This window comes from Macrobrachium nipponense, chromosome 44 (genome assembly GCF_015104395.2).
Source record: "Macrobrachium nipponense isolate FS-2020 chromosome 44, ASM1510439v2, whole genome shotgun sequence".
NCBI classification, from domain to species: domain Eukaryota; kingdom Metazoa; phylum Arthropoda; class Malacostraca; order Decapoda; family Palaemonidae; genus Macrobrachium; species Macrobrachium nipponense.
The window spans coordinates 35661246-35684360 of record NC_087221.1 but is presented as its reverse complement, the minus strand read 5'-3'; the positions used below and the strand labels follow the sequence as shown (position 1 = coordinate 35684360).

At 35.8% G+C, this 23115-nt stretch overlaps 1 protein-coding gene across 5 annotated transcripts in view; it reads left to right on the top strand.

Annotated features, from left to right (window-relative positions):
• The window catches only part of LOC135204185 (uncharacterized), a 56281-nt gene that overhangs the window by 29656 nt on the left and 3510 nt on the right, over positions 1-23115 (top strand). For 4 of the 5 annotated variants that reach the window (XM_064234254.1, XM_064234250.1, XM_064234251.1 and 1 more), the window contains exons 6-17: positions 1226-1737; positions 5014-5161; positions 9591-9791; positions 10129-10332; positions 10999-11230; positions 11795-11904; positions 15050-15217; positions 18690-18866; positions 20038-20160; positions 20279-20383; positions 20870-21065; positions 22804-22919. In XM_064234254.1, coding sequence (XP_064090324.1) covers positions 1226-1737; positions 5014-5161; positions 9591-9791; positions 10129-10332; positions 10999-11230; positions 11795-11904; positions 15050-15217; positions 18690-18866; positions 20038-20160; positions 20279-20383; positions 20870-21065; positions 22804-22919 — 2292 coding nt within the window. The remainder of the gene's footprint in view (positions 1-1225; positions 1738-5013; positions 5162-9590; positions 9792-10128; positions 10333-10998; positions 11231-11794; positions 11905-15049; positions 15218-18689; positions 18867-20037; positions 20161-20278; positions 20384-20869; positions 21066-22803; positions 22920-23115) is intronic. The other variant, XM_064234253.1, reaches the window with a different exon arrangement.

Sequence of the window (23115 nt, the reverse complement as noted above, 5' to 3'; positions counted from 1 at the left end):
TGCAAAAAGAAAAAAAAATTGGTGAGATTTTTTTTTATTCAATAGAGAATTGATAAATCCACAATATATAATATATGAAAAGTCAGTGGTTTGGGATGCCATTCCACTTTTAGTAGTTTGATTTTGTAGCCTATGAATTTTGTCAAATATTGTTCATGTTTACAACCCCTCTCATTTTATTTAGTCTCACCTCCATGCAGTGAAATCCAAGGCTCACCAACTAGTATGTACTATACTGTTTAAGATCAGAAGGCCCCAAGTGTGCATGCTTGATGAAGCACAAGAGGCTACTTTTTTTTTTTTTTTTTTTTTTTTTTTTTTTTTTAATTGCCTTCTGTTTTTCAGTGGGAAGAGGGTGCTACACCCATGCCTTGTTGTCATTGTTACAGTGTTGATTTAAAGTCGTCAAGTGTTCATATTCTGATTGAAGATGGGAGGAAATTGTGTATCTAATTTCTCCTTTTTATTAACACATTTTTACAAATGAACAATTTTCAAGACTGCCCTTGCTTATGATAGTTCTTACTATTATCTTCGGAGTTTATTCGGATTAGGGTGCTGAACTATTGCAGATAATGTGAAATATTTTTCATATAGTTCATCTGTAGATATGTATATCTAACAAGAAGAAAATATACATAAATTTCACTAAATGGGACTGATTCTTTTATCATCATTACTATTATTAGGTATTCTCCTGGAGCAAGTTGAGAGGCCAGTCAATTTCCCAGCAAGCTTCTTTAGGATAAATTTCCCTTAAGCAAAAAATAAAGAAAAATTTGTAGAACTGAATTTACAGTGTTATATGAAATTTAACAAAGAATGAAATAGAATATATGTATTGCAGTAAATCAAGATAAAAATTATAGGTTATGTACAACAGATACCTTTGAGAAAGAGGTTGGTTTGTGGTATGTCAAGGGAACAGTCCTGAATTAGTAAACTTTAGAATAAAGAGTTATTAGGAATATTGTTTGTTGATATTGTTCAAGTTTGCAATAAATTAAACAAAACATCATTAATAGGATGGTAAACGACTCTCCTAGCCATATACCTTTCGATAATTGTATTTGTTTTTTGTCTTTACCATTTACTTTTCTTTAATGGCTAACTATATCACATTATTTTCCATTTTACAGAATTTGGGTGATTCATGTCGAGTTTTTTCAGGAGTCCATCTTTGCAATTGTGTTTAGATGATATTGACCAATTTTTATATTTGCAGGAACCTATTAAAGCCTTCCTCAGAAGAATAAACAAAGAATTAGAGGAGTATGAGAAAGAGAAAAAGAGAGAGGAAGAAGAGAAGAAAAGGAAAGAGGAGGAAGAAAAACGGAAAGAGGAGGAGGAAAGGAGAGCAAAGGAAAAAGCAGAGGAAGAGGCAAAGAGAAATGAGAGTTCAGAAGGGGATGCTGGTGCAAAAGATGAGAAGGATGAAGCCACAGAGAAAAAGGATGAAAGCAAAGAGAAAGCAGAGGGAAACTCTGTTGAAACAAAAGATGAGTCTTCAGAGGCCAAAGGTGAAAGTAAAAACAATACTAAAACAGTAGATGAAAAGAGTAAGGATGCTAATAAAGAAAATAGTAGTAAAGAAGAAAATAAAGAAAACAGAACTTCTAGTGTTACTAGTGGCAAGGACAAAAGCTCAAAAGACGATAAAGAAAAGAGTGATACTGATAGTGTAGTGGAAATGGAAACTGAAGAGAAGAAAGAAGAAGATCTCACTCATTTAGGAAAGTAAGTGGAATTGATGATTGTCACATAGCATTACTGGAGGGTGTTTGTCATCTTGTTTGATATAGACTGTCTTATAGGTCTTTAACAACAGTATATAGTATGTAACTGCTTTCTGAAATTCCTTGTTAATAATTACACTATTTTGAGTTCCTCAGTGGACGAGTGGGTGTGTACTTACCTATCAGTCTGGTAGCCTAGGTTTGCTTCCCGCTGCTCCCAGTGAGGAGCCAGAGGAATTTATTTCTGGTGATGAGAAATTCATTTCTTGATGTGGTTCGGATCCCACAATAAGTTGTAGGTCCCATCACTAAGTAACCAATTGGTTCCTAGCCACCTAAATAAAAAATCTAATCCTTCAGGCCAGCCCTAGGTCTGGTTAAACTAAGATATACTTAACTTTAGCTTAACTTACACTATTTTGAAGAACATGTACCCCATTTGAGATGTTTCCACTTCTTCCTAATCCCACTCTTTCATCTTCACTCTTAAGTAGGGAAAAATTCATGTGCCATACACAGTGCCACATGTGTCTTTCTGGTCAAAGGTAAGGGAAAGGTTAAGTAAGTAGATACCTTCAGTCACCTTTCTTGTATATCAATCAAAATGAAGTTTCTCCCCGACAGCAATGTCCACAAGTATTTCCAGTGGAAGGAGGAAAATAAGAGTACTAATGCATATATTTGACTATGTAATGAAGCATACTATGGTTCAGCTAAGGTATGCAGCAGTATAGTTTGCCATATTTTGAGATAAGAAAAGAAAAATACCAAAAACAATTACAAATTAATGTACTGATGAATTTTATCTGTGCATTTTACAAGATACAGTAGAAAGTTTTACCTGCAAGGTATTAGAATTCAGTTAATTAGATGTGAGGGATGTAGAGAAACATTGCAAAAATTTTGTTAAGAAATTTGGTTTAAATGTAGCAAAGTATACAACGAATTATTAATGGAGAGAAGCAACATAATAAGCATGAGAGCTAACCTCTTCATTATGACTGAAAAATATAAGAGGTTCAGGGAGAAATTTTTATTATATTGAAGATGAAACATGGGTTAATCAAAATTATATCAGCAAATTCTGGACTGATGAAAAGTCTCCCAAAGCAACTGTATTAAAGCCATTATGAGTTTCATCTCTTATTTGCATATTTATTAGTAATGGTAAAATTGTCAACGAATTTTAAGGTTGGGTTATTGGGTGAATGAAAAGGATTCAAGAGGATGTAGCAAAACAAGAAATATCATAACAATTATGTACATCCCGTATGGAGAAAGGCTGAGAGCTTGAAACAGGTTACAGTAATATGTTTCTGGAGAAGTAGTAATATTTAAGGAGCCCCATGTTACTAAATTTTAGGGGTATCAAACTAGTTTAGATACCTCAGGTGCCACTATGTAAGTGCTAATTACTTCAAGATACCCTAGCTTTCCTAGTTTAATAAATAAGATGCTAGTGCCTTAAGTAGTGTTTTCCATTTTTAAGTCATTAATGATCATTTACACTATGCGGCTGTGACCTTGCACATGACTGGGTTTATGTACTTTTTTTTAACATAGAGCGATTTGTGACCAGATAGCATTTCTGTCGTGTGAGGAAGTTTTGACAGTATAAATGTGTGTGTTTTTCTAGTGCTTTTGGTTTGTGAAGTGCACGAAAGGACTTACTTTCCAGTTGTATTTGGAATTGAGAATTTTATCTAATACTATCTGTATTTTTTCTAACTTTCTTGTATTCAGATATTTATGGATACATTTTTTTGACAAAAATAGCTATTTGTAAGCAATGAACAGTCCTTGTGTTTAAAAAGAGGATCATTTTACCATTGACTGGCTATAATACCAGAGTTCAAGAAGATTTTTTTTTTATATAGTGTTCTTACTTTGTGAAATTGGGTTTGAAAAGTAAAAATATTATACCAGCTTACAGTATTTGGATTGCTGATTAATTTGTGGTTTTGCAGTTCTTGAGACTGATGTAAGTGCTTAGGAAATTTAATATGTATATTAATATGACATGCCTTTCTAGCTGTTGCATGTTGTAGAATTCTGAAAAAGCAGGAAATTCAATGGTGCTAATAGACTATATGTTTGTTGGAAGTGCCATGTAAATTAATTTGGTAGTAAATACAACCTTGCAGTGATTGCCTTGAGGCGTGTCAGCTCCCTTTCCAGAAACACTTCAAAAATAGTCCTTGCTTGCTGTCTATACATATGGGTTCCGTAGTTTTTCTGCAGAAAATGGTCATATCAAATGTGTGTCATTCTGGATAGACCTGTTAACTTTGCTCCCTATTTGATAAGCGCATTAAGTGCTGCTTCTTGGGACTTCCCAGTGAGTGTCATGCTGTTATTGCTTCTGCTCACTGCAAGTCCCCTTTTGATTCTGAACAACCTTTCTGTTCCTATATTAAAAATTAGATAGGAATAAATCTCCATGTAGGTACTAATTTTGGCAAGGTATTTTAAGTTGTCATCGATAGTTTAACAGCTCACTTGTGTTTTGTTTAGAGTAGTTCTCTGATCTTTGCTATGCTTAGTACTTTTTTTTTTTTGCACATGTCAATAATGTATATTATGTTATATGTTTTTGCAAATCATATTGTATTTATGATTTTCCATATTTGGGCTATTTCATTGTTATTTATATTCATGCTCTCTTGTTAATGTAATTATTACTTAGCAGATTTATGATTATTGTAAGCAGGAGCTTTCTTAGCTGCTTAGTTTGTGTTATTTTGTGACAAACTTGATAGTATATTGTTTGGTTACAGACGGTAAAAAAGCATTTTATATGACCATTATCTTCCAAAAAAGGAATTTGCAGGTGGTAATTTTTCATGGAAAAAATATGTAGGTGAATTGTTTAATTGTAGGATTAGGTATGAAGTGAATACAAAATTCAGGGAAGTAAAGTAAAAATGAAATAGATGTAAGGATAAGCAATGCAATAACAAGCACCAAGTATATAGATAACGAAAACAATAAAGTTCAGAAAACCTAACTCTCATAGGGCTGGCCTGTAGAATTTGTCTTCAAGAATAGAAATTAAGGTTTAGGATGAAAAAAAAAGGTGGGAAACATGATAAATTGATAAGATGAAGATGCTGAGAAGTGAGGAAGTCTGTTGAGTGGCTACTACTTTTAATATATAGGTTATTCATCTGAAAGTTTTATGTTCAGTAAGTTGGGAAGTATTCCATGCACTATTAGATATACATAATACTGAAATAGTCTTTTTTTATGTAAATGATGTTATTTTGCAATTTTCCAGATGGGAACCATATTATCGTAGCTCACTAGGAAAATTCATCTTGGATCTTGGACTTAACCAAGCTCAAGAATTTCTTCAGTCAGATCTTTTGCGTATGCAGAAGAAGAAGTTGGAGAAAATGAAAACTGTTCCGTCCAAAGAGGGAATTGTGAGTACTGTTGTGTTTTTACTGGGTCATCTCATGATTCACCCTCTCTTCACTTGATTGCGTGAAGTAGTTGTTTTAGTGATTTAATGAGTAGTTATTTATTTATTCATTGGTTCTTGGTAAATATACCTTTTGTAAAGTTTATTCCTTTATCAGTCCACCTTTTTTCCCCTGTAACTTTTTCTCATGTCTAGCTTAGATTTTTTCATTTATGTAAAATTTGTTTCCTAGTACATGTCTGCCTCAACACAAACCATTAATCAAATGTGTAATTGCCTTGTTTCTATAACAAGATTCATAACATGTCTTAACAAGAAATCTGTAAAAATCGCACAGTCTTACAAGATTCATAAAAGTCATAACAAGAAGTCTTCCACTTGGCATGTGCTCTCCTGCGTACTGGTAGTATTACCTATGTACCAGCCTCCCTTTTTTGTGGCACTGTTGTCTGCATCATCTATTTCATAGTATGCCTTTTGCCAGCAGCAGTGCCATCATTTGAACTCAAGATGGTCTCTTATATTTACATGTATTCAGTATTGTGTTATATCAGCTCCGTTGAATTTTCTTATTAAAACTGTAGTACTATATTAATGAATGTTTCTTACCTTTACAACATTCCCTGTTCAGGATCATAGTGGCCACCATTAATTAGTTTTCTCTTACTTTTCATTAGTTTGTGCAACTCAATTTTTTTTTCTCACTCACTGGTACACTTTCATAAGCATACTGATGATGAAGGAGTTTGCAACTGGCCATTTTGGGGGGAGGGAGGTTAGGATATTATTGCATCTCACTAGTTAATGTGCCAACAAATTGATTACGGTTATTGTATAACATTTTGTAGTTAGTAATGCAGAGCTTCACTATGTATTTAGTGTTTTCTTTATTATTTTTCTCCTGTGGCTTTGTGTCTATTTCATTACTGTCCTCCACTCCCCGTTGGCTTTGGGTACCAGGAAAATCCTGCTGTAGAAGCCTTTTGTCGGACTGCATACTTGTTGCACCGCTCCTTTTTCCATCATCTTCTTCACTTCGTCCTGCAGAATCGTGGCCTTCTGAGATTTGTGGGCATAAGTGACGTGGGGTAATGGTTGATCTGTCAGGGGCGGGTTGGGTTACCTCGAACGGAATCAAATACCCGATCCTGAGAACATCCACCACCCACTGCTCTGCCCCTAGTTCCTGCCACACCTTCCAGTGATTTGCCAGGCAACCCCCCACTGGTGTGGCCGAGTGATGGGAGGCGCCCATCCTATCTTCTTGAGCCTCTCCCCCTTCCCCTATTGCCCCTTCCTCTGTTGTTTCTATTGTGAAAGGGCCGATGAGTTATCCTCTTTGGGGAAGAGGGTCTTGTGACTCTATTAGGGATGCTATGTCTCACTGGTTTCTTTCGAGACATCTGCTGTTGTCTTCCCTCCAAAGGAATAGTTTGACTGTTAGAGGTTTTCCTAACTGCCTGTTGCACCAACCTATCGTTAGTGTCCATCCTTCTTCTATCTATCGCTTCTTCCAGTATGACCTCTGGCAACAGTAGTTGCGATTCCAAGATATCCCCATTCCTCATTGCTAACAGGGATCCAAATCCACATTGCGGCTTAGTCTAGCCAATGCTGCATCTCTCCTCATTAGCAGGATATTTGCCCAAACATTGGCACTTACGTTTGTCAGGTACGCAATCGCCTTGGACCCTGACTGTAGTAATCTAATGAACAATGGTTCATCTACTACTTTCCTTGTTGCTTCCGAGGATGCAATTTTCGCCACTGCTGTTGACCAAAGGTCTAACCAGGACGCAGCCTGAAAGACAGAAGAAGCTGTTGCTTCTAACATGGCAGCCTCTTGGTACGTCATCGAAGGGCACTCCATTTTAACCTGATCCAAGGTTAATCCAGGCCTTAACCTTACAACATTAGGGTTCATTTGTCTAGACAGCAAAGGGACCTTCGGTGTCGTATAATATTTCCTTTGCTTTATCATTGGAGGGGGAATAAATTTAAATGATCTATTAGATCTTAAGGAATTATCCCTCCCTGCAATCTTTGCGTTTACGTGTGCAAGACCGATTCCGCATGACTCGAACAAGGCAATTCATACGACACCTTGGTATCCCTCTTTAGTCCAAACGCCATGTCAATTCCAGGAGGAAGCATACTGGCCGGTGTTTCTGTCTTCTCCGAAAGGCTATTGAATTGACGAATCAAATCAATAACCTCTGCATACGAGGCCAGAAACTCTTGGTTTTCTCCTTCCTCCGGCTCTAGTGTACCACTCTCCGTCACGAGAGATGTTGTCTCGCCTCTATCTTCTGACAGACGGCCCGGAATTCCACGGCCGCCTGCCCCTACGGCCGCGGCCTCTTTGATCTTTGCTGGCCGCTGTTGGCTCGATCCCAGATAGTCAGCAGGGGAACGAGAACGTCTCACTCTTTCTCTGCTCACGGATCTAGAGCGAGAATCGTCTAGATCTCCAAGATGAAGGCTCCCTTAAGACAGAGGTAAGTTCGTCTTTATTAGCATTGGCATCGTTTTCGAGCGTCGGCGAGCCCGGCCTCGGCCTTCTATCCAGACGGACACTGCCTTCCACGAACGTATCCGCCGAGGTTGCCAACTCTCTATTTTTTGTACTTTTAATAGGAGCCTTATCGTCCTTCGTACGTATTTTGAACGGCCTTACGGGCGAAACTGGGATCTGCATTCCATCCTCTGCTGCACCTTTCGCCGCCAACGTCGATTTTACCAGAGGTATCGCAGTTTTTGCGATCCGAACTGGCAACTCCGCCTCGGCCGCTAGCTCGCCGGCCGTCACCTCTCTCGCTTGTTCGGACTCTTGCGAACGGCTTCGTCTGGCAACCTTGTGCTTAATAGCCACTGATTTTCCGACCTTCTTGCTGACTTGGAAATGACAGTCTTCGTCCGAAGGGGAGGAAGAATTGATTCTTCTCCTCTTGGCCCGAGGATCCGCTAGGAACTCCCGAATCCTCCTCCAACGCTTGACTGGCGCTCGCCGTGACGTTATCGGACTTAGCGATGACGCCGAACTAGAGGAAGAAGACGAAGAAGGCGAATCACACTTTTTCTTTTTGTCTCTCTTATTCATTCTCTCCTCTATATCCTGTAACTTCTGCATTACAGTTTGCATTGACGGATCAGAAGGCGTATTAGCGTCTGGGTGCAGCGAAAAAGGCCGAGAATCGGTCTGTGACGTCATCACGCCTGCCATCTCAGAGTGTGACGTATGTTGAGACGTCATCGCTCTCGTAGGGAGAGACTGAGAGGTTTCTGCTGGTAACCGCACGTTTGCTGCCAAATTACCTCCCACGTTCTGCATCGCTGTAAATACTGAGTGGGATGGAGAAGCAGCGGCATTAATTCCCATAAATTGCAAGCCCGGGGGATGAGGAACATTCAGCGCTGCCGGACCCTGCTGGAACCGTGACGTCATATAATGCGCAAGCAGACCATCCAAGGTTGGTACGCCTGGTAGGCCTAGCGCTGACCACGTACCATCTAACCTATGCGCTTGCGTAGCAGGAGCCTGGAACAAAGATGGCGGATCTCCCCCTCTACTTGCTGGGAACAAAGGAGAGTGCAAATTATTCATAAAATTACCCAAGGCCCCTCCTGACGTTTCCGATACAGAACCGCTAGGAGAAACCGAAGGGGTATGAGACAATTCAAAAGCAGGTGGAGAAACATATGGAGCAGCCTGGTTTATTACCGATACAAAAGAAGCCGGTAAGGTTTGGTCATCCAAAGATGGCGTCACCCCCCCCCTTTCTTTTGTATTGGCTTTTCCCATAGAACTTCTTCCACTGTTCCACCGACCAACCGCGACAAACAGAACACGGATTAGTAACCGTACATACGCTTTTCCCTGCACCTACTACACGTTGGATGAGGATCCGTCGACACCGAGGTTAGGAACCTAGAACAAGGGAAGCCACTGACTCCTGGGCATTTCCTTTGTCTCCTCTTCGAAGCGGTAGACGATCCCGATGTTGAGGCAAAATTCTCCATCATACCACGTATACACTCTTACCACACACTGATCACACTTGGAGAAAGAAAAGGAATGAAAAATAAAAAAATGAAATGGATAAAGAACGGGCAAACTGAAAAACCGGCTTTAAATGAGATAGACAGTAACACGTCTTATCTTAAAGGCGGTAGGAAAATAACTGATGGGTCACAGGTAGCCGTGGGCATTCTGGGTATACATGCCCCGTGACCTGGTATAGATGCCATTAGTCCCTGGATCTCACAAGTGTAATTTTAATTCTACCGGTTTCCAGCTTGGCGCTAGTAAATCCTAATGTTAAGACCTCAGGTTTGTTAGTTATGAAAAATACAAATTAGTTACAAATTTGGTATTTTTTACCATCTTTTTAAGAAAATGTGAAAATTAGTAAAATTCTTTTTTTTTTCAGGTATCAGTTAAGGTTTTAGAAAAACAGCTAGAAATGACTAGGCAGAAGAACTCCCACTTGCGTGTACCTCTTAAGACCTGTAAATTCTGTAACTTTAAAACGGAGAGCGAGATGGTAATGGATCGCCATCTAGAATCACCACATATGGTCAATTATACCTATAAGTGCAATTTTTGTGATTTCGAAACTCGTGGACCTCAGGTAAGGCTTGTAAATCATTTAATTTGTTGAATATACTTGAGACTGATTAAGAGGAAAGAGTTTTGATTTATGGGACCTGTTGAACTACCTAAGAGTGATTGAAAAAAAGAAAATATGTGACTACCATTAAGGAAAACATTAATTTTTGTTTTTTTATAGTTTATAACTTCATGACATTATAACTTTATTCTTTATACCTTTTATTTAGAATGATTCCCCTATCTGCATCTTGTTTTCCACAGCATAACCCCATTTGATATTGCTTAGATAAAAATTTTCCATTGTTACTTTTTTGACATGTGTACTATCTAACCAGTGAATGTTCCCTTGCCCACAGGTAATCCTTTTCCATATGGAAGCGGAACACAACATTCGCGGACGCCTTGAACGTGCCCCTGCGTTTTTCCAGTGCTCATTGTGTCCATATGAGGACAATAATAAAAGTAAAATGACTAGACATTCCTTCTCCTGTGCTAAGAAGTACAAACCTGAGAAGAATTGTGAATTAGCTGACTGGGAACCCCCAGCTAAGATTCCAAAGGTATGTTTGAGTGCCATTTATATTTTATCAGTATAATACAAGTTCAGTCTGTTAATTGGAAGTTCCCTACCCACAGAATGCAAAATTTGATCAAGCAAATTATGTAAAGGGTGGAGTCGTATCAGGTGAGTTGTACAGCTTGCTAAGGAGAGATGTTACTTGGGAAATTTATACTTAATTGAAAATTACACGAGAGTTAACTGGACCAATAAGCCTGTTGAGGGTCATATGGTCTTAAAAAAATAAGTTCAAGGATTTATTTTGCTGGAGAAGTGTTCCATGAGGAATAGCATTTTGTTAAAAAAAAAAAAATACAACTAGACATTTTAAGATGTGTTGGAAATAGGTCTTTTTGTAATTGGTGTGTTCAAACCAATGAGAACTTTAAATATTGTGCTTTATTTTTTCAAAAGTTTTGAAGTGTTCCACTATATTTTTTAGAAATTTCAAACTTTATTTACAAAACAGGACTCTAGGGAAAGTGTAAAAGAATGAAAAGAGAATTATATTTTATGTTTGGAGTTGTGATGTACTACAAAAATTTTGGAGTTGTGATGTACCACAAAAATTATATTTTTATGTTGCCTTTTTTATATTTAAAAATGAGGTGGAAATTTTAGGTCACCATTTTGCTGGTCTCTTATTACTTTATTTTCTTTCCTTTAGGTTCACCGTGGCCGTCCAAACACCCTAGGGAAGGCTTTTGAACCTGTGAAAATGCCAAATCTTTTACCAAAGGGCCTAGCTGGCATGAATATAAACCTACAGTCAGCAGTAGCTGCTAACCTACTGACAACTGCCTCAGCAAATACAGCGGCTTTGGCAGCTGGTCGAGGAAGAGGGCGGCCTGTTGGTTCATACAAAACTACTGGTCAAATAATTAATCAAGGTCGAGGAGGTATGGTGAAGATTGATGAGGATAGACTTTTGCTTAAGTTTGTTTGGTTTTCTTTATTAATTCATTGGATATTGTTTAGTATTTGTCTTGTTAAAGAAAGATCCTTTGCTGTAGTACTTATTTTTTTTAAATTGGAGAAAAAAAATACTCAGGTGGTAGCGGTGATTTTGAAGGTTCACTTTTGATAATTATTAAAAAAGAATATTAGAATGCTTGAAGCCCTTCATTTCGTATTGTTAAATGAAGAATTTTAGTGTATGTAATTTACTCTTTTTGTTAATTTATTTGTTACAGATAGGAATAATTTTTATAGTAGTTAATGTAAACATCGGAAAATATGCACATGAGAAAGGAAGGTTTCTTGTTGGGTACTCCCATGGGTCAGGAAGTACATGACTCAAGTGATTATTACATAGCTTGAAAGATTTTGTTTAAATAGATTGTTAAATGATTGTATCTTGTGTTCATAGAATTAAAAGCATTGGTGATAGTATTTTTTTAAAAGATATTGATATGTTGACTGTAGATTGCTAAAATAACTTGGTGCTTAACTACATCCTTCAGCATCCCCTGCCTCGCTGTTGTATTCCACAAGAGGTGTAACTACTGGTAACCTCGTCCAGCAAGTAGGGGGGAATGCTCAACAATTCACTTTAGGAAACCAGATGTTCCACGTGAGTACTGTACTGTTGATTTTTTTCCATTGAGTTGTATTTAGGATATAACGCATCCACAGTCATATTTGTGAAATTTTATTAGTTGTCGTTTCAATGAGTTCTTTTGGTAGGAATCTTTAAGTTAAGTGTGAATCTATTTTTGTACTGGATGTATATATGACTTGATGCTCAAAAGAAAAATTGAAAGAACCACATATGATCAGGTACCAAAATTACTTCAGAAAATTTCTGAACTGCACAACTGGAAAATATTCCATTTTCATTGCCATACCTGATTTTTTCCATTTTGTAGATACTTTGTTAATGCATAAATAAATTTCCAGTTATTTTGGTGGTGTTTGGTATTTTAAATCTATTTCTATTTTATTTATTTATTTATTTTTGTAGATAACTTCATTTTTTTGTAGAGAATGCCAAGTTCAGCTTTACTCGTGAAGTTTTTGAATGTTGTTCAAGTCCAAACATATAGATTATAGTACATTTCCCACCAATGTTCCATGACAAAAACTTCTCTGACAGGACCAGCCAGAGATTGGCCAAGGTTGCCCTGATATTAAATTTTTGCTCTCTTCCCAAACTAACATTTTCATCTCGTAGTATTTGGGCAAAATCTTACTGCTCTTTTTGTATTTGAAATTCTACTGAGGATGTATAGTGTTTTTGACATTCAGTGTGGTTTCAGGATTGAAAAAACTATAAATGTTTTGGGATGGCTTTTGTCATCAGTCAGTGCCTGTTTGGGTGTTACAAACCTTGATACTTGAGTTGGTGTAGTAAGACATAAACTTTTATTGTACTATATTCACTTAAAAGGTTTTACATTTTAATTTAATATTCAAGATTTCCTTTGGATTGCTTCAGTGTAGTTTTTGTTTGTATTTCTGGTATATCTTTTTGTTAAGCAGTTTCTGGTGTACATGTTGAGCTCTGCATTTTAATTGTACACAGTTTTTTTTTGTACTATTTTGCTGTCATTAAATTTAGTGTCATAATTATTATTGTGAATAATTGCTTATTTGTACTGGAATCCATTACAATCACCAACATCTTTTGGGTTATAGGGTAGTTGGGAAATTCCATTTTTGATCTTGCTATGCAAGTCCACATCTCTCTTGGCATGGTGCTGACTTTCTCCTCCTTCCATCAGAGAATTTTTTGACTGAACATTTCATGGCAGTCAAAAAAACGATTATGTACTATAAGTTACATGTTTGATTCGATAAATTAGCTTTATTTGTGCTCATAAAATTACATACAACAAGGTATTTTGTAGCCTATCCTTAACTCATTAGTTAAAGTCCCGCAGGGTCCATATTCTATTTCTTTTACCTACTTATATATGAATGCCTGAATGATGTGTATAGTATTGCTGAATGATTTTCATTTCTATTTTTTTCTAAGAATTTTCCCTGTGAGCATTTCATTGCTTAGGGCTGTCAATATTCTTGTTGGTTTTAGCTTTTTTTTTTTACTTTATAGATCAATAAATTTTAATTTGGTGAGATAACTGCCAATTAGCCAAATGGATATGAAAAAAAGAAAGATAAATTGGATATTTTGTATACTGTGTTTATTGTTGGTTTACATAAAGAAGTGTCCGTTGAAGTAGTATTAATGGTTTATGTTTTGTTTGTCATGTTAGGTTACTTGTTTTTACACTTGCATGGGTGAAGGCCTTTCTTTCTATTTGACTTAAACCTGCATGAAACTCCTTTGTAATTTAAGTAATTCTAAGAGTTTATTGCTTGGTATATATGCATGCATGCCATATTTTGTATCACATGGATATCCTCATCACGGCTCTTGATTGTTGGTGCCAACCAGTGAGCCTGGGATTATGCATAAATTACGTCAAGGGAATAAAGTAAAAGGTAGAAATTATGAATATTCCTGTAGTTAAATAATTGAATGCCAGTTCCGTATTAGGATATGAAAAATTTTAATTAGTTCTCTTGCTGTCATTGAATGGGGAAGGTGGGCTAAGCTGATATTTACCATTTTTTTTTTAAGGAGATTAAATGAAAGTGTATAATTACATTAGATTATAAAGATCTTGGAGTCAACCCTGCATACATTTTTTTTTTTTTATTATTTTTATGTTTTTATTTAGGTATTCCACTTCCTTTTGCAAGATTGTCATTATTTGTGAATTGTTTTTGGCTTTGGGTAGGTTAGTTTTATCAAGGTAGTCTACCCTTTTATTTAAGCAAGATTGTCTACAAGAATCTTTGCTTTTTTATTCCATTTGTAGAAGTTTTTGTTCCCCTTCAATTTAATGAAAACAAGTGATAGAAGATTGTTAAGGCCAAGGTGATATTTACTTTGGTTGTAGATATTGTATCCTATGTTAGCAGGTTAGCTTAGGTGTTTTGCTCTAAAGTTATTTATGATTTAAACATGATTATGGTAATTTGATTATATGAATTAGGTGAGTTTCCAGATGATTTTTGATTGTACAGAAAGGTTAATCAGGTCACCATTGAGGTTTCATGCATAATTTCAGAAAATTTCAGCCTGTTAGGATGAAAATATATTGTCTGATTAGGACCTCCTCATAAAGGTGTACTAATAGAAGAGTCATGTGTTTTTTTTATGCTTATTTTATTTAACACTTTAGCTTTGCTTGGACTCTCTTCAAATAATAAACTGAAATTGCAGTAACCCATTAGGTATGCCTTGAGAATTTTATTTTCACCAAACTCGTGTGAGATTTTCCTAATAATTTGCTTGTTTTAACCCAATAGGATATGCAAATTAGATTAAACACTCAGCTTTGATTTTTTTCATCTCACTTTGAATCTGTTAGGTTTTGTGCATAATGTTATTAATGCATGATGCATCAGTAGTAGTAGTAGGAGATTTTAGAAGAGTTGAATTAACAGTGGTTTTGTCCTGTATTTCAATAGTCGAATTAGCTTTATTGACAGTTGAACGCAATATCTTTAGGTATGAATGTCATCATTTTTTGTGCCTATCTTCATGCAGCTAAAGCCAAGAAAATCGTATTAACCTGTTAAGAAAGTTTTCTATGAGTTGAGTGCTCATATTTGCATAAGAAAGCAATGGTAGGGAGGACGTAATTTGTGTATTTCCCATCGTGTGAGTGATAAACATTATCGTGTGTGTTGTTGGCACCCCACAGCTGGTCAATGGCCACCTGGTTCCTATGTCGAGTGCGGCAGCCTCAGTGAGCAGTGTTTCCGTATCTTCACAGTCTACGGGGCGAGTGCCGCGCATCTTACCGTCCTCGTCTGCCTCAAACGTCAGCCTCATTCCAGGACTGGCAGCCTCATCATCCATCACCATTCAGGTACATTTTTCAAGAATTATATTCACTGCAGTGTGTTTTAAATAAATAGAAATAAAATATCCTATGAAATTGGTAGTAATGAAAAGTTTTTGGCACAGGATAGAGAAAATTGTGTTTCCAGGTAAGTGTATACTGAATTATTCTGTCTTTAGTATGCATGGCTTTTAAGGATGGTTTACACCATCAGTAACTGCCATTGTTTCTGGCACTGCCAGTTTTAATGACAGTAAACAGTGCACTCATGAGTGTGATTCCCTAAAACTCTGGTAGAAAGATTTAAAAATTTTTGAAGAATGGTGTTCACATGTCAGTATGAGGGAGGGGCTTTCAGAATGATTGAAATCTTGTGCACTACTGACAGTTATGTGTGTGTGTCAAATTAGCCTTCATAAATGCAGCATGGCCGCAGTAACAACTAATTTTGAAAATTTATTGAAAGGGTTTCTTGTAACAATATATTGATGTCTCTGAAGACTTTGTAGAACTGTGCCATGCATAGTGAAAGCTATATGTGAAAAGAAAAAATAATACTATGCGTGAAAGACTTTTAAAGGATTTTGACTTTATGTTAAAGAAAGTACCATTGGAGATTTCCAGTTTTTTTACAAAAAAGTTATGAAGGAATTAAACACATCTAGAAGAGAACTTAAAACAAATCCATGACTGAAAGAAGTGTTGCTAGTGTAGAGAACTCCCTTTTATGATGGATCTAGAAAAGCAAACATAATGAAAGATGTAGTAGAAGTAGGCCTTTACAGTTTAATGTTTCGACTTGACCTGGAAATTATAACTGAATAAAATGTTAGGTTCACAGAACAAATAAACTCATAAAAACAGTACTTGAAGTAGTGCAGCAGGACAAAGGCTTTGAAGAGCTAGATGGAAAAAATATTGTATATATGTTACGCAATTTAAAGTTGAAACTTCAATACTAGTACGTATCTAGATAAAATGCAGGTTGACATAAAAATGTCGGTTAAATGGTAATAGTAAATGTAGCAGGCCCATAAGTAAGTGCTTTTTAAGGAAAATCAGATTTTACTGACATAAGATAGTATATTAAAAAAAATAATAGGTTCGTTCACATGAACCCATGAAAAAAAATAGATCCATGCACAGTATAGTAGACCTGATGGTAATTAAAAGTGATTTTTATGTTTCTTTCTATTGTGGTTAGTATACTAAAATAACACAAAGGATTTCTTCAGTTCAGGCATATATTTTGCAGTGTAACTTGGCCTTCATCAGAAGAATAGGTGCAATCTTTATCTGGTAGCTTTAGTATCTCTTGTATTAATATGAATAGGTATTTGTAATTGCAATAAAGGGTCGCGCTGAATGGCCTTTGCTGCCCCAGTGCTTGGTGTTACACCTAAAATTTATAAAACCAACCAACCAACCAATAAAGGGTCCTGCATGTGTGTAACCTATAATTTGACCAGTTTTGATAATTTCATGTACTACCCTACTATTTTAATTTCAGTGCACACTTTCACTCTCAAATGAAAAGGTTATAGTAATAGTAATTGTTGCTTTATTTGGGCAAAGGTTTATTGGTTTTGGGAACTCCAAAGAGTTTTTTTGTGAAATAGAATTGTTTAAACTTCGGAGTGGTACAGATTTGAGAAATTGAGAGCCTAACAGGCTAAACATAGTGGTATTGTTGCCTTGTACCTATTGTTTTCATGTTGTTAGGCATTTGTCTTTATTAAGCCCACAGGCATACTAGATGATAGTGCAATTTGTTGCAGCATTCCTTCACTTCTAAGTTCACAGTACATAATTTCTCCAGGTGAAATGAATCTGTTATCAGGGCAGTAAAATGTAGGTAATTTTAAAGCTTTTGAAGATATGGTACAAGTTTAATGTTCATCAACTCCTCTTTACAACTAATCACTTCATGGATTTGTGAGCATTACAGGTTGGTAATGGATATTTAAGGATTTTGGAACCACCAGCTCTTGGTCCTGTTTCTCTTCATAATTTTGTAGAATGTTTTGTGATGTATTTGGTCTTTAGCTGCACTAGGTCTTTCCTTTTAAATCCCTTTATTTTAAATGTACTAGTACTTGAGTGGAAGTTAGTTTACTGTCATGCTTTAGTCATTGGTCTTGCAGAGTAGGTAATCACTTACGTTCCTTTAAATGCCTTCTGGACAGTAATCAATCGTAATGTTTTAGAATAAAGCAATGGTTCTACCAGATAGATTGTGGAAGTCTGGATCTGCCACTAATCAGCCCAACATGATTTAGATTCAATTCTTTGTGGTAGGTTGTGAGTCATCTCCAAGCAAATCATTGCACTATTGTAAGTGGTGAGTCACCCTTTGCCCTTCATTGTATAATTCTATAACCATTAGGAGTACTAGGAGTATACTGAAATAGAAGTAAGTCCAGTAGGACAAAGATGAGTAAAATTCAAGCTCATACTTACTTATAATACATACTTAAAAGCATCCAGGATATCATTAGCAACAGAACAGAATATATTTCACAAATAGGTTTTCACAGTGCAACATATAAAGATGGTTCTAAGTTTCTCTCTGGTTTGAGATTTACTTCAATTTCCTGAAATAGCCTGCAGTTTTCACAGGAGAATTGTGTACAATCCTTCAGGCTCTTAAGATTATTAAAAATACTTACGCAAGTTTGTAACTTTTATTGACTGTGTCATGTAACTTTTATTGACTACATAAGTGTCATAGAAGCTAAATAAGCTCTCTTGCCCTCCACATTATATACGCTTTCTAAAAGTTACAGAAAACTGGCTTATTTTTGAAATGTGCTTTATGTTTATGCAGGCATTAAAAATGAAATGCTTATAAAACCATGTCTACAACAACTGTGACTACATCAAATCTAAAAATCCCAGTAAACATCAAATCTAAAAATTCCAGTAATCAGTTGTTAAATTTCTCAAATTCGTCATGATGAAAATATGGGGCAGTTCGTAGAATGATGAAACAGAGTTTAATAAACTGAAGCAGATTGAATCTATGTAGGTTTATGGCCGAAAATGTACAAAATGAAAGAAATGTTGAATTGGCATTGCCCTGTTTGAGAATTGGACACACAGTATACACTTTTGACCCAGTTCTTTTCTGTAGACAATATATACAACATTAATAAATATTTCTGTGAATGTCTAAATTTTGATCAACAGAAAATTACCAGTACTGGTTACAAATCTTTTTCTCAATCATTCAATATTTTTCAGTTCACTCAGTTAGAAAATGTTTTTAAGCTTTAATTCATATCAGGTAAACTGGTCAATTGAGATTTGTATTCTCTTGATCTGTAGACTTGATCACCTTTAGTAATCTGGTGTATATCAGAAAGGTATGTCTTTTCGACTTGTCCTTTTATACTGGAATTATCCCTTCATGTAAATATTTATATAGTCATTGTATAATGGTCATTTTTATTGTCTGTCATGGCTAAAAACACCATTCAAAATAAATTCATCCCTACAGAGTGTACAAAGCAAAGCAGGGAACACCAAATCACCACAGCAGCCCAGCATTTCCATCACGCCATTACCCAGAGGAGGACAGCAGCCACAGAATGTTACCAAAGGGACCACGCCTACCCGAGACGCCAGTGGAAAACCGTCCTTCGTCATATGTGAAATCTGTGATGGTTATATTAAGGTTTGTGGACTACTGTATATGGCTGATCACTCAATTCCAGAGGTCCTTTATTCCTCACACTGTTGAACTGTGAAACAGTATCCTTGAGGATGTCGCACAACTGGAACTTCAAAAGTTCAATTGAAGATGCAGTGCATTACTCCCTTCATGCTATTCTTCTTGCATTTTCATACATTTTTATCTATTTGCTAATATATTTATTTTATTATTTTGATAGGTGAGATCTCTTCTCTGTATTCCTTTACCTTCCCTTACTTCCTAATGAGCACCATATTCATTGGAAGCTTGAATTGCAAGTCAGTGGCCACTGTGGGCTTCTTCCATATGAATATTGTTCATCTTCTGAATAATAATAATAATAATAATAATAAGGGAGTAAACCTTCTCTAAGGGCTGTGGGATTAAAAATCATGGCTGTTTCATGGCATTCAATTTATATAGAGCCTTCTCTATTCTTCTTGATATCTTATCTTCATCAGCGTGCAGCTGGTTTATCAGAAAACAAGAAGAAAACTTTTCATGCCCTTTGGAAATCTGATACATTAGCTACTCACTGATGAAAAGAAGATATTAAGAAGAATAGAGAAAAGACTATGTAAACTGAATGTCATAGAAACAGCCATTATTAATAATATAATAATAATATTTGTACATAATGAAGGAAATGGTTGGAATTAGGTTATGAATGTTACTAGTTGGAAAATATAAGGAAAACTACTTCATTGTGCAAGACCAATTATCATTGTCATGGAAATAGCCAGAATCACTAGCTGGAAAAATACTTTTTTCTAAAAAAAATATTTTGGTTTATTAAGATATTTGAAAATACTTTTATTAGATAAATTATGAAAATATATAAAAAAAATTCATTTGACCAAAAATTCATGGATATTCAATTTATTAAACATGAATTTCTGTAAAGCTTGACAAAACAAACAGTAACTCTCATGACAGCTCAGAATAAGTGATTAACAGTTAATAAATTGTATGTAGTGATTTTTTAAAAATAAAATCTTTTTATTGCACTTTCTTCCTACTTACATTTTATAGTACTAAAATAGTAGTATAATGTTCAGCAGTTGTCTTTTTGAAAATTTACATCCAAGTTACATTTAGGAATGTTGCAACTGTTTAATGCCATTGAAGATTGACTGGTATATTTTATATACAGGATTTGGAACAGCTGAGGAACCACATGAATCTGATACACAAAGTAAAGATCCACCCAAAGATGATATACAACAGGCCTCCATTAAATTGTCAGAAATGTCAGCATCGATTCTTTACAGATCAGGTGAGAGGGTGCTTGTGTTCTTCAGTGTTTAATAATGCCATGTTCATATAAATGAAAAGAAAACAAGTTTCAGATAAGTTTGGAAAATGTTTTTAATAATTTTCTAAATTTTTTAAAGGGTTTAGAAAGACATCTTCTTGGTACGCATGGTCTCGTAACATCATCAATGCAAGAAGCAGCAAATAAAGGGAAAGATGCTGGACGTTGTCCCATTTGTGGCAAGGTGAGATGACATGTCTCTGAAATTTCAAATATGAGCTAACTCCATAGAATCTTATGTATCCTTTGGTATTCTTGTTGATTTATTTTTTTCTAATGTGTTGCTGGAGTGAAAAATATTCCCATTTAATCTTGGTTTTAAAATTTTCCTTACTTTTTCTTTGTTTTGTAGACTAGCTGAAAGATCCTGACAAAAGGTTTTTCAAGGATTAGTTTCTGGTTGAAAACGGGACAGTCACTAAAGATATGTATATCAAGTTTATCAGAAAAAACTTCTTGACTTGAAAGAAATTTTGTCAGTGCCTCCAGCATTTTCAATTTAGCCAAATGTATTTTAAAGGAGGTCCAGTGTATTGAATAGGATGTAATGTATTCATTAAGAGTATATTTTTTTCAGTCAGCCTTATGGAAGTTAAGAATAGTAACTCACTAGTCTGTTTAGAGTATTTATTATACTATACTTTTTAAATGTATTTTTTTTTCATTCTAGGTATTCCAGTGGAAGTTACTTAATCATGTGAGCAGAGACCATAAAATGACCCTCAAGCCAGCTCATCTATCTTACAAATGCACAGTTTGTACAGCGACATTTAATATGTACAGACTTTTCGAAAATCACGTATATTCAGCTCATTCGGTAGTAAATAAAAACAAAGGAGATAACAACAAGAAACAGAGTAGTGGAGGTAAGTTTATGTTTGTCAGTTTGCAATTTTTCCCACTTACATTTTCACATTTTCAGAAACTAGCATTTTACCATATGGAAGTCCTATACATTTAGGTTACTGCTTTGGTATAAATATTGTTGAAACTATATTCCTTTTTTATGGGGCAAGAATTGTTTACCATCAGTGTTAATTATATGGTAAAAATAAAAGTTCATATTTTGTCATATTTTCCCTTAGTTGTGTTAGTGTGATGATTTGTCTACTCTTCTGTCTTGTTCACTTTGTTGAATTTTGCTCTAGTTTTGGTTTTTATCTAAATTCAACACTAACCTAGGCTTATAGCAATACTTTTCTCAACAATTGTCAGGACCTTCCTACAGGTCATCTTTCTATACTCCAGGGGGGGGGAAATATGTTGGATCCCAGCACACGTGGGAATAAAAGGAAATGAATATGCAGACTCTGCTGCCAAATTAGCCTGCACTATCCCTCCGACAATTTCATATGCCCCAGTGTCAGACTGGGTAAAATCAGTTAAAACATTAATTTACCAGGATTGGAAAGAAGAATGGGCCTTGGTGCCAACAACAAATAAACTTAAAAATATAAAAACTGAAGTCTATGCATGGAGGACATCCTCACAGGAGGAAAGAGCAAAAGAGGTGATCCTAGCAAGGCTTACGTATAGGACAACACAAAGATTCTCACATGGTCACTTGATGTCAACACCACATGCTGACCCAGTGAAATGTAACAGATGTCAAACACCCATGACAGTACAGCATTTGCTTGTTGAGTGCCCAAATTGGACCCAGCAAAGATCTATTTATCTGCGGAGTTCGGAAATGAAAAATATTCTTGCGGAAAGCAGGGATTTTTCAATTAATAAAATCATAAATTTTTTAAATAAGACGGGTTTAAATCAAACAAAATAAAGTCTAATTTTTTTTTTTTTTTTCTTTCTTTCTTTCTTTCTTCTCAGGATTGATCCCTGAGAACCAGCCCGAGAAGAGTCTACTTGAGACTCAGAGGTCTGGAAAAACTAACACCTATTAATAATAATCCAGAGGGGGGGGGTTAGTGTACCTCACTTAGTGCACTATAATCATTACTAACGGGTGTTTTGCAGTGTCCTCTAGACCCGTAGCTGCTTCCATATTTTAGCCTTTTTACTTAACCTCCATTCCTGCTTCCTTTCTTATATCTTCCTATGTAACACCTCTTAACTGCTCTTTAAAGTGTAACTGGGTTTTTCACCGAGCTTCACCCAAAGATCTTTGTATTTCATTTCCTCTATTTTCTGGATCTCTTATCTTGCTGTCCAACACCTCATGTTGTGCATTGTAGACATTATTAAAGGGTGTTTCAAGTATCCTTTTGGTACCTAGCTGCATCTGCTTTTTAGCCTTTTACTTTACCTATATTCCCACTTGCCTTCCCATGACTGTCCAGCGCTTGCTCATTGAATGTCCAAATTGGATTCAACAGACGCATTTATTTTCGTGATCCAACAATGTCAGGATTTCTCGCTGAAGGCAAAGATTTCTCCCTTAACAAAATTTTCTTCACCACACCCAGTAGTATTGATCAACTATTCTTCTCACCCTTTTGTATTATGAGCCAACATTTAGTTATGATTCCAGCATTGTAAAGCCTTTAGATCATGCATCCAGCTTAGAGAAATAATTCTTTACCTTTATTTATTATATCTCATCACATCTTTTGTATGTTTGGTAATTAATGTATGTTGTTTCAGGTTCCTCTGATCCACCCCTGAAGATAAATGATGAAATTACCATCATTCCCCAGCCAGCAGCCAAAAGTTCAAAACCTGATAACATGACATCACCAGGAAAAAAGTCTGGCAACTCGGTAAATATCCAGACTTGATTTCGAGTATTCCATGGCGACTATAGGTATTGTATAATGCGTCATTGGGAAATTTTATAGGATTAGGATTCCAAAATTAAATTACGTATTAGTCTTATGTTGTCACGAACCACTTTTGGGTTCAACAGGTTCTTAAAAAGAAAAAGAACAGGACTGGAAATTCTGGCAGTAACTGAGG